This window comes from Micropterus dolomieu, unplaced genomic scaffold, assembly GCF_021292245.1.
Source record: "Micropterus dolomieu isolate WLL.071019.BEF.003 ecotype Adirondacks unplaced genomic scaffold, ASM2129224v1 contig_865, whole genome shotgun sequence".
NCBI lineage: Eukaryota > Metazoa > Chordata > Actinopteri > Centrarchiformes > Centrarchidae > Micropterus > Micropterus dolomieu.
Genome location: NW_025729855.1, coordinates 1 through 11,332, shown reverse-complemented (window position 1 = coordinate 11,332; position 11,332 = coordinate 1). Strand labels below are relative to the sequence as shown.

The 11,332-nt window shown below is 41.4% G+C and overlaps 2 protein-coding genes across 3 annotated transcripts; both read left to right on the top strand.

The window, feature by feature from the left end:
• Window positions 1-347: 347 nt before the first annotated feature.
• LOC123964157 (5-hydroxyisourate hydrolase-like) lies at window positions 348-4,975 on the top strand. 2 transcript variants are annotated; one of them, XM_046041261.1, is made up of 4 exons: window positions 348-466; window positions 2,773-2,903; window positions 3,657-3,792; window positions 4,606-4,975. In XM_046041261.1, the coding sequence occupies exons 1-4, from the start codon at window positions 428-430 to the stop codon at window positions 4,693-4,695; spliced, it is 396 nt and encodes a 131-aa protein (XP_045897217.1). In that variant the 5' UTR covers window positions 348-427; the 3' UTR covers window positions 4,696-4,975. The 2 variants fall into 2 exon arrangements, with proteins under 2 accessions (XP_045897217.1, XP_045897218.1); XM_046041262.1 differs by having other exon boundaries at window positions 358-466; window positions 2,776-2,903.
• Window positions 4,976-5,416: 441 nt separating this feature from the next.
• LOC123964156 (AFG3-like protein 1) lies at window positions 5,417-11,328 on the top strand (the record flags this gene model as incomplete). The annotated part of the gene is made up of 9 exons (XM_046041259.1): window positions 5,417-5,792; window positions 7,043-7,127; window positions 7,423-7,511; window positions 8,096-8,245; window positions 8,522-8,593; window positions 9,005-9,129; window positions 9,299-9,569; window positions 10,896-11,033; window positions 11,179-11,328. Coding segments are annotated over exons 1-9 (1,218 nt in total), but the record flags the coding sequence as incomplete, so codon positions are not given.
• Window positions 11,329-11,332: the final 4 nt, after the last annotated feature.

The window sequence follows — 11,332 nt, the reverse complement described above, 5'->3', positions numbered from 1 at the left end:
TTATGAATTGGCACTATATAAATAAAATTGAATTGAACTGACTTTGTAGTCAAAGGTCTGGCAACACAAGACTGTTGCTTTAGGAATAAAGAACCGTAAAAGTATTTGAAAACCTATGAAAAGATATCAAAACAGCAACAGCTATGCTACAATAAAATATTAAATCACATGACGTCACCAAAGTGTGTGTAACATTACACGGTCTGTGTTTTAATTAGATCAGTAAATCTTTATCATGTATGAACAGTTTAACCACTACCAAACACTGAATCACATTGTTTACTGAAGGGAACTGGTTTTAATGATTCATTAGAGTCGGGGCAACCTTTGACACCATGTCTGTTTGCAGTGCATGCTGGGTAAGTGACTCTGAGTAGTGGGCGTGTGCAGTGATAGTAAAACTGGTTGGATGAGTTTTAGGAACTGAATGAAGTTTGCTGCAGCAGAGACGTGCAGTCACACCAAGGTAAGACTTCTCTTACAACAAACTACACTTAAACTCACTGAGACACGAGGTTTCTGGGTTTCACACTAATGCACTTTCATTTTATGACCGTTTACAAAGTATCACCACTGTGTAAGTGTTCTGTAACTGTATCCAGAGAAGGGATTTAAATCTTTTCACACATGTGTTTTATCCATATTTTGTTCAGCCAGGATCAATATTTCAACGTTACTCGTAGATCTTTTTAAGCTCCTAATGTTTTATTTGACTTTTCCTGTCCTTTTTAATCTACATGTGCATGTTGTTGATTACTCCTCACAGCTTTCCTACACAAGGACTAGCTCAAGAGTTTCTCAGTATTTGGGTTGGGACCCCACTTGTGGTCTGTTGAAATGCAAAGGTTGATAAATGTCGTGTACCAAAATGTCAGACTCGCCTTCACAAGACAGCTCATCAACTCTTACTGCGGATCATGAGACTTGGGAGGAAAAGCTCAGAGAGGGTCAAGGGTCAAATGTCCCTGGACTTGTTTGTTTAACTAAGAAGCACAGAGCTTTAATCTGCAGGTCCACCATTGATCTTTTAAATTCTTGAGAGAGACAGAATAAATTCCTGCGACATGTTTCAAAGATGTGTAACGAAACAATGTAAGCTCATTTAAATCTAATTAATTTATCCATCCATCCATTGTCAACCGCTTATCCTGCGTATAATAGATTTTAACTATCAATGCTTGTTTCCAGGTGTTAGAGTAGTAGTACATGTATGTGTGTGTACACACACACATACAGAAGTGGCGTTAGAAAGAAGTGAGCTCACCAGACCTCTGTAGCCTGATGATCATCTCTGCTGCAGGCTAGCGGCTACATTAGCCACTACTAGCATAACACACCCAAATCTCAGACAGAACTGTCAGCAGTCACATTGCATTGTGGGTAATGTGGGACAAGTTTTGACAAGGGAAAAGAATCCATGGAATAAAAAAGACAATATCTCAATATTTCTTTTAAACTGTCCATCTTAACTCTGACAGTGATATAGGAGTGTGTCTTTTAACTTCTTCATATGCAGTGTTCACTGTTTCCTGGGAATTCTGGGTATGTTTTAGCTAAGGTGTGGGTTCGCCGACTGTGGCTGTGTCCGAAATCACCCACTACTCTACACCTTGTATGCCATTTTGTTCTGCTGTCCAAATGTATAGTCCACTCAATGTATCCCAGAATGCATTTTGAAAAGTAGTATACAACCGATGGTCACTAACCCAGCCCTACATACCATCATGCATCGCGCTAATAGAAAAAACTGATTGTCCAACGGCAATGACGTAATAACGGCGCCGAAATAACGATGGGAGTAGTGTCTGGGGTTTCCCATTTACAGAGCCAGGGCTGAGCACACACACCAGATTTATCTTCAGCTCACACAGAACAGACAATTAGCAGACGCAAAAAAGACGGGTATTGGATTAGAATCTCTGACCCCACCCCCCTCTTAACATGACGTGACTCACTGCTTCTTCTGAGCCACAGATTTACCGAGAAACACATTGTTTAAATCTGATTAACGTGATATTTGCAGGCCAGACAGTGTGTTCGTGCAAATTGAAAATCAGAAGCAAACATCAGTGAACAGCAGGTTTGTGCATCACTCAGTGAAGTTGTCTCAGGCAGTTGAGTTGCTAATCACAAAGAGTTGTTCCTATTTTTATACAATGCCGGTTAACATAAGCTTGTTCCTCTATTGGTTTCCATTAAGGGTCTTCAAAGGACCTGAAAACATATTTTCTCTTTCAGCTTTTCAATGGTTTCCTACATAAACAAACAATTATCAGCCAAACAAAGAGATTTCTGTGTTTCTTTTTTTCTCTGAGTTCTTCTCACTGGTTTAACGTGAGCAGGACTCAAGTGATGTCGCATACTTCTGTGCACCAATCAAGGTTTAGGAAAGTCTGAATCAAAATGTGATGACCATGCAGATTTTATGAAACCACACCCACACAGTCCTGATGAGGAAGGTTATCTGAGATCTTTTTGCTGTTAAACTCTGCCTTTCATGAATGTTTAATGTTGTAGAGAATTACTTTTTTTTTAAACAAGGGGACTTTAAGGATCATTAATTAATAATGCTTTAGATTAAAAAGTTAAGAGAATATACAGTAATCAAAGTTATTACTGAGTTGCTGTCACTTGTTTCACAGTTGCCATGGTGAGTGAGATTCATCGTGGTTTTTATTTAAGTGTTCCTACTGTTTTATAATGAAGCCAGTTAAGACTGTAAATGTAACTGAAGGTCCTGCAGGTAAAGCTGACCTGTCCACACCTGTCCAGCAGATCATGGAGTGCTGCCCTCTGACCACTCACGTGCTGAACACTGGAGACGGCGTCCCGGCAGCCAGGATGGCCCTCAGCCTGCACCGACTCGACTCCAAGCTGATGATCTGGAACATGCTGAGCGTCGGGTAGGGTTTGAACCTGTGGACAAAACGCATCACTTTGCTGCTGAAACGTTTGCATAGGTAACGGTTAACATCAGAACCTGACATTTAAACCTACGAATGCTCAACGATGTTGTTTTCCATTTGCACAAAACTACAAATCAAGTTAGCTTCCAAATGAAAGCATATGTCCTGCTAGAGGGAGGTTGAAGGTTGAAGTCATATTAATTATTCTAGCCACCACAGGGACAACTGTGACAAAACCCAAGGAGAAGATATTGAATTGTATTATAAAAAATGTGTGACCAGCCTCAATGGATTCTTTGTGAGAGAAGACCAAGAAGATGAAAACACTGCAGGCAGGCAGCAGAGAGCTTTTCTCTGAGGGTTTGAAGTTAAAAGGTCATTTTGGTATTTTAAACCTGGGACATATTTTCACATATTTTGGGGTTGAAATGGACTTTGTTGGAGAAATGTTTAGAATTAAGGTGTTGCTTGCAGCTACTCTGTGTACAAAAAAAACTCTCCTCCCTTGTTTCCACCTTCCTGCAACAACTCGCCTCGTACGAGATTTCAGACTGAGAATTGTCCTTGAGCAAGACTTCAGTTTCCTGTTAAAAACAAAGGGTGTCACCAGGAGTCCCTTGTAGGGATCCTCTCCATGATATTGAACCTTTTGTACCTACAAGTCATTTCCACATCAAAATATGCAAACAAATGTGTTTACAAATATTGAAATCATCCTTTAATAGTTGAACCTTTACAACAAATTTTTAGGACAACAAATGAAGATGGCCGATGCCCAGGACTCATCACCCGAGGAGCTTTTGTCCCCGGCATGTACAAGCTGCGCTTTGAGACGGGTTCATACTGGGAGAATCAGGGTCAGACCTCCTTTTACCCATATGTCGAGGTGAGCTTCAGTGTTTAGGACGCTGTATCATCTATATCCTGGATCAGGATATCACTTACTGTACATGCACAACATGTTTGTAATGGGTTTGCAGTCTAACAACAATTTTAAAGCTTTACTTGTAGTCCTAACCCTTAAAAGGATCATCTTAGAAATGTTTAATTCTTGCATCTTACTGCAGTTTAAGAACAACAACTCTTTTTTTAGTACTCAAATGTTTGTTAATGATTAATTAGGACGTCATTCTGCACCTTTAATGCTGCCACTGGCAATTATACAACTAATAGTCACCAGATAATGAATAAGTGTCAGTTGCATGTTACTTAAAAAATAAGAGTCATTCCTGGTTTAACCAGGCTGGTTTGTTTAGGTTTTAAAAAATGAATAGACGGAGATGGAAATCTTTATAAGCGTCTCAGAAATTGAAAGACACTGGATTTCTTAAAACAGATGGGCGTTGTAGTTTTCAGCAGACGTCAGAAGCTTCATCCTGTTGAAGTGTCCTGCTGGCTCAGCAGCTGCTTATGAAAACACTTTCAATGTGACCAGTGACCACAAGTCACACAACGCAGATTCAGGATTGATGCTTGAGCACGTTTTAGTTGGAAATCTTGCATCAGTTTTGACAACAGTAATGTGTATCATAAAAAAATATGTCAGTAGGTATCATCACAACATCATGATAAATAACTCCGTGGAAAGCTGAGAGTCTGCAGCAACCTAATTATTTATCAACGCAATAGTTTGATTTGTAATAAACTTATCAGTTTGTATTTGTGTTGCTGACTTGTTTCCGTGTGTTTGTGTTTCCAGGTTGTGTTTACCATCAGTGACCCGGAGCAGAGGTTCCACCTCCCTCTGCTGATGAGTCGGTTCTCCTACAGCACCTACAGAGGAAGCTGAGCGCTCAGAGGACGACCGGCTGCAGCTTCAACGCAGTGTAACCAGGGATGGAGAGGGTCTCTGTTTTCTACAACTTGGACTTCTCCAGTTCATGTGCTTGTTTGTGTTTTGTCCAGTTTCAGTGTTACATGTGCTGAGTTTTAAATATTTTATTGCGATTGGTGTGATGCTGACATTTTAATCAACATACTGTAATTAATGTAACAGCAGCGGTGCATAGAAACATTAAAGGTCGGTTTTACCCCTTTAAGTTACTTATTAAATGCATATTTAACATTTATATCTTGTTATTTGATGTTTCATTTTACTTCCACTGCAAACCGCATTATTTTGGGGGGAAACTCTTAATTTAGGATAAGCATGCAAACATCTTATTTATTCACTTCTCATTCAGACTGTATATCAGTATAAAGACTAGGCCTCTTCAGCAACGGAAAGTATACAGCTCATAAACATGACTTTTAATGATGTATTTGACACTAAGATGTTGACACGTTATATAAGAAATGTCAGAGGGGAAACGCGCAGTCACCGCGTGTTTTGGTAACACGAGCAGTTGAATAACAGAGTGCCTTTCTGTCTCAGCCAATCACAGAGCTGGTGTGCTATGAGGACCCAGTGTTGGCTCTGTACATGCCGGAATGCAATAAAGCAATCTTAAAATGAATTACATACGACTACCTGCACTAAATTAGTAATGTATATTGTTTTATAATAAAGAGTCCCGATCAGATCTAGGGGACATTTAGAATAAATATATGATATCTTTTCTTTTACAATAATTTCCGGCAGGTTCTGTAAGACAAAGCCTTTCGGACCTTTACATCACCCTGCCGTTGACATTTCACGCCGCAGCTCAATAACACTTGTAAAAGCGACACGATGAAGTTCAGGGGAGGAAATTGAAGGGAAAACGTTGTGTTTTTGGACTGAAAGACTGGACAAGCGGCACGGGAAGGATGTCTCAGGTGCTGAGGCTTCTCTCGGCGGCCACCCTGCCTCTCTACCGGGCTGCCGGAGCCGGAGCCCGAGCCCGGCTCTCCGCGGTGACGGTAGGACGGTTTTTCACAGCCCGATACCGAAGCTCCGCTGCCCCGGTAAGAGAAGGTGGAGGTTTTCCGGATAACTGTTGTATAAGAAGTGTACACGTTTATCAGGGGGTTTAATGACCCATATTTGTTCTCCACGTGGGTTGGAAGTTAGATTTAAACTAACCATTCTTTGTCTAGAGGAACGTATATCTCGCTAGCGACTGCGTGCCGAATCCCGTTGCAAAACCATTCACTTTAAGGCGCGTCTGTTTAAAAACGAGATATCATTAGCAATGAAACTCAATTTAAGACCCAATCTGCCTGATTCTAATCTATTTTTCAATTCGGCATTAATCCGATCAAGCAAATTACGTCGATTACATCATATTGACTTGTTCTGTGTGGGGACAGGAAGTTGCACAGTAATGTTAGCAGGGGAGTTGATGTTACAGGCGAGGGGGCTGCAGCTCCACCTAAAACCGGGCACTTTTAAAAACCATCAAAAAGTGTGATACACAGGTGAGAGAGAGAGAGAACAAGTGTGAAGCGAGAGATGGGATACATGTGAATACAGGCAGATGTGTCGATGGAGTATCTAAGTAATCCCATATTACTAAATTATTATGAGAAGTAACTAAGTAATCAGGTTATTAGTCGTTAATAGTTTTATGCCGCTCAGTGGCTGATTCAGAATCACAGCATGTATTAAGTAATTTATTAATTACTATAGTAATGCCTCTCAGTCCTCGAGTAAATCATCATTATACACAGTATAGTCCTCAATTCAGAGTTATTCACTAAGTACTTAGATCAGGTCGTTCCTGAATCGTTCCTCAGTAACTGCTCATCATTTTGTGAAGCGTTAGTGCGTCGATATTTCCCCATGTTACCCAGCTGATGATGTGTCTTTTATTGTTTTATCGTTCATCCCAAAGGTGCTTGATGGGGATGAGGTTAACTTGTTCTAAAAACATGCTGTAGCATTAAGATTTCCCTTCGTTGGATCAAACAGGGAAAAACGGACCCAGACCAAAAGAGTGTGAACGAGATTGTCCACATATCAAGATCATTCTGAGCTACTTTTGACCATGTCCCCCACATCTTAATTATTTCCACTGCTGATAGAGTCTAATGCAGTTCAGAATTAACTGGTCAGGTGTTTTAAATAAGTGTGACCTTCAGCGTGCAGTTGTTTACTTGTTCTAGGTGTTGGTCATATAAACCAGAGTCATGAGCTGTTTTTCAGCAGACCCTCTCAGGTCGGTGTTTGTGGTGTGTATTCAGCATGCTAACAGTGTCTCTGTGGTCTTTTCCAGAACGTCGGTCGGACTCCAGCTGACTTCCTGTCCTGTCGCAGGTTCCAGGCGGCTCAGCGACGACTGTACTCCACTGAACCCAAAGGTGAGAGCCGCTGTGTGTCTGAAGAACAAAAGGTGGATTTAGGTGCAGTTCAAAAAAAGCAGCAAACAAAGAGAATTTGTGAACCCTCAAAGGTTTTTATTGATGCAACGTTTTGACCTAAGAGATTTTTATCAGGCAAGAAAAGCAGGATTTATATTCAGTCATGAAACCGCAAAATCAGTTGCAGAAACATTTTCCTGATAAGTTATAATTTCACTGAAAGCAGAGCTGGGTTGGAAACCAGAGAGGAAACGCTGGTTTGTCTGACAGATGTGTGATCGTGTCTGAGTTTCAGATGTAAAAGGAGGAGGAGCAGGTAGACCAGGTGGAGGGAAGAGAGGAGGAGGTGGCGGAGGAAAAGACTGGTGGAGCCGAATGCAAAAGGTAAAGTGAAGAAATGTAAATGTCAGCATGGATTCTAATGCATGCACAGGTATTTTATCATATGATGATTAAAGATTTTTGTGGAGGAGAAGGAAACACTAAAAATAGAAGTTGGGCTTCTTTAGAGTTGCTGTTTTAACTTTACACAGCCAGTCTCTTTATGGTCAGTCCTGGGGGGAAATTGACAAAAAAAATTGTTGGACATATTTTGACCTGAAAAAAAGTATTGAATAGAAATTATGTCTAATATTATCTCAAGGCAGCTTGTGGGAAAAAATGTTTGTTGGCTTTAGTTTAAATTCATCCAGTCAGAGAAAAGAGAAACATGTAAAGTGAAACCTTTTTCATAACAGCAGTAGGTGGCTCTGAAAATGCGATCTAGCAGCTGGATATCAGAAGAAATATTATTAAAGCTGCAACAATTAGTCAATAAATCCAAAATGATTAGTTGTAAAAGTAATTTTTTAAGCAAAAATGCTAGCAGTGCTTGCAGAGCTCGGTCCGGTGAATGTCCTGTGTTCCTCATCACCTGTTGGTCAGCCCGTTCAGACGTAACGCTCGGCTGTGTGTCTGCTGCCCCTCAGGGTGACTTCCCCTGGGATGAGAAGGATTTCCGTTACTTGGCGGTCACCGTGGCCGGACTCAGTTCGGCTCTGCTCTACTTCTACTTCAGAGACAACGGCAAAGAGATCAGCTGGAAGGACTTCGTCCACCGCTACGTGGGCAGAGGAATGGTGAGGAGCACTCGCAAACTGGCATTGGCTGAAACATCCATAGAGATGAAGTGAAATGAATGTGGCTGAGTTTAAAGATGCATCATCCGCTGTAGACCTGAACACCTTGTAAAACAGGAGGCTGGAGCCCTGCTGCTTTTGGTCCTGCATTTACTTAAAATCTTCAGCTTCAGGCACAAATACATTGTTTTTAATTTAAAACACAATAAAAATGTGTTTAAAAAAAACATTTCTCTCTTTTTCTTGTTTTTTTTTTTTTTTTTTTTTACTGCGCAGGTGGAACGTTTAGAGGTCGTCAACAAACAGTATGTCAGAGTCATCCTGGCGCCGGGAGCCGACGCTGATGCGGTGAGGCGAAACTGAAACATGACACTAGCAGAAATGAATTTTCTGCTAACTTTTAATGAAATTTAGTATATTTGTACTAATGTTTGCTGCATTTTTCCAAACATCCTGTGTGTAATGTTAAAATCAAGCTGTGAAAATGGGACCAGAAAAACATCTTGTATGAAATCAAGGTCAACAAATACTCATCTTGCCACACTAAATTCTATTGTCTGCTCTTCATGTATTTGAATTGTCAGCTGAAATGAATGTAACCTTCTGGATATTTGTCTGTATTGAAATTGGAATTTATTTTGGTCTGTAAATAATTACCACAAAAACGGCAATTACTCCAATCAAAGGAAAGCAACAAAAATAGCATGAAGGTTTTCGACTGGCTCAAAGTCACATCATGAAATTTTATGCGAACTGCAGAGCTACGTTTGGTTCAACATCGGCAGCGTCGACACGTTTGAGAGGAACCTGGAGGCGGCGCACATGGAGCTCGGCCTGGAGGCGTCACACCGTCCAGCTGTCGTCTACAGCACCGAGAGCGACGGGTGGGTTTAACACAAATATTAATGTTGCCAGTGAAACCAGGAAAAGAGGAATATTTCTACTTTTTGAGAAATATCTGAGGGATAATATCTGAATAAACGACAGTCGTGGGAACGCCAGCAGGGCGTTTCCTCCGTCCCAGATGATAACGGCCCCCCTCTCTTGTCCCAGCTCTTTTCTGATCAGCATGGTACCGACCATGCTGCTGATTGGCTTCCTGCTCTTTACCCTGCGGCGAGGACCAATGGGAGGAGGCCCCGGTGGCGGGAGGGGCGGGCCCTTCAGTATGAGCGAGTCTACAGCGAAGATGATGAAGGACAACATTGAAGTGAAGTTCAAGGACGTGGCCGGCTGTGAGGAGGCCAAGCTGGAGATCCTGGAGTTCGTCAACTTCCTGAAGAACCCACAACAGTACCTGGACCTCGGAGCCAAGATCCCCAAGGTAAAAAATACAAGCACAGACTAACAGGGCACTACACTAGCAGGGATTTTACTAAATATTCACCTTGAAGCTGCTGTAGATGATTGTATATTCAGTCTAAAACAGTGAAGTCCGAGTGTGCTAAATCATTTAACATCCATATCTCCACAAGTCTTTGTTCAAACGCTACCAAAATCAACACAGACATTCTCTAGATGGCCGATATCAAGTGTTTCAAAGGGTTTTTACATCCGTTCAATGGTGAGTCTGCAGTGATATTCAGTATCTTGCTGTAAACTTGTACAGTTTGCACAACATTTTTGTTTTTGCTCAGATTTGGATCAAACGTCACCAAAATAATCGACAACACACCCAAAAGCAGCAGAATGATGTGTGATTTGTTTTTTCAGAGTGTGGTAAGCATTTTAGGTTTAAACTAACAAAAGTTTCCGAGTCTGGCACATGGGATGTCATTGCCGCAACTTCCACCAGTAACTCAGTCGATGAGTCAACTACTCTGGGGGTCGGAAGTTCTAGGGTTCAGATCCCCAGGTGACCAAGGCCGACTTGCTGACAATGGGGATGTTCAGATCACAGGGAGTCAAAGTTTTCGTGTTGTACCTGGATCCTGTGACACTTTCTTAGTTTTCTCTGCAGTTTTCTCTTGGCTGGTGGGTTGAACGTTTCCCTCACTAGTCAAGTACATACACTTTCCCTCTCTGACCTCAAGGTGATGCTGTGAAAATCAAGTGTGCATTTCCGCAATTATCTTAAAAAAAAGTTTGGATTGAAGTCCAAATTCATCATCACTTTAACTTTTTACATATCTGAATCTAAAAACGTGTATTTTTAATTGAGTTATATTTTAAGCAGCCAGGAAGAGTTTGGGATTGTTAACTCATTCACTCCTTATTTTATTTTAAATCTCAAATGTTGAGATTGTATAAACCCCCAAAATGCCCCATCAGTTTGCCTTTACATCACTGACGATCATTTTTAAATCCAGCTCACTGTCCTGACTGACTGTCCTTGAACACACCATGGGGCAGGTTAAGGGTTGCTTTTTACAAGACACTACAAATAAATATAAACTAGATCCAGAATGTACCACTTACATTTTCACATAATACTACAAAAGTCCTAAATGTATTTAGATAATTAGCATAAATCATAATTATGGGGGAAAGTATAGACTAGTTTTATTGTTCAAGAAGAGACGATTTATATAACATAGTTAAACAAGCATTAAGCAACATACTTGTAGTTTTTAGGCGACTAATGTGATTCCTGAAGTTGTAAATCTACAGTTTATTGATGAGTTAAATGTCTTGTCATGTGGTATCCCAGGGTGCTATGCTGTCCGGACCTCCTGGGACGGGGAAGACTCTGCTGGCTAAAGCCACAGCCGGAGAGGCCAACGTCCCTTTCATCACTGTAAATGGCTCCGAGTTCCTGGAGATGTTTGTGGGCGTCGGTCCTGCCAGGGTGAGTGAAGGAAACCAGATCAGATATCTGTCGGACCAGAGGAGGGTGGGGAACGTGCTCCCTGCCTCGTGAAAAACTCTCTGAGATAACCTTTTGGTGGATAGTTTAGGAGACATTTTCCTACATTGAGTTTTCTCCTCTGCAGGTGAGGGACATGTTCTCCATGGCGAAGAAGAACGCCCCCTGCATCCTCTTCATCGATGAGATCGATGCGGTGGGGAGGAAGAGGGGAGGAGGGAACTTTGGAGGTCAGAGTGAACAGGAGAACACTCTGAACCAGCTGCTGGTGGAGATGGACG

What these genes read in the sequence shown, in the direction of transcription:
- LOC123964157 (XM_046041261.1), top strand. Translation starts at nt 428, where the DNA reads ATGAAGTTTGCTGCAGCAGAGACGTGCAGTCACACCAAG. An exon ending in AGACGTGCAGTCACACCAAG is followed by an intron (nt 467 to 2,772) that starts GTAAGACTTCTC and finishes ACACCTGTCCAG; the next exon opens with CAGATCATGGAGTGCTGCCC. An exon ending in TGGAACATGCTGAGCGTCGG is followed by an intron (nt 2,904 to 3,656) that starts GTAGGGTTTGAA and finishes ACAAATTTTTAG; the next exon opens with GACAACAAATGAAGATGGCC.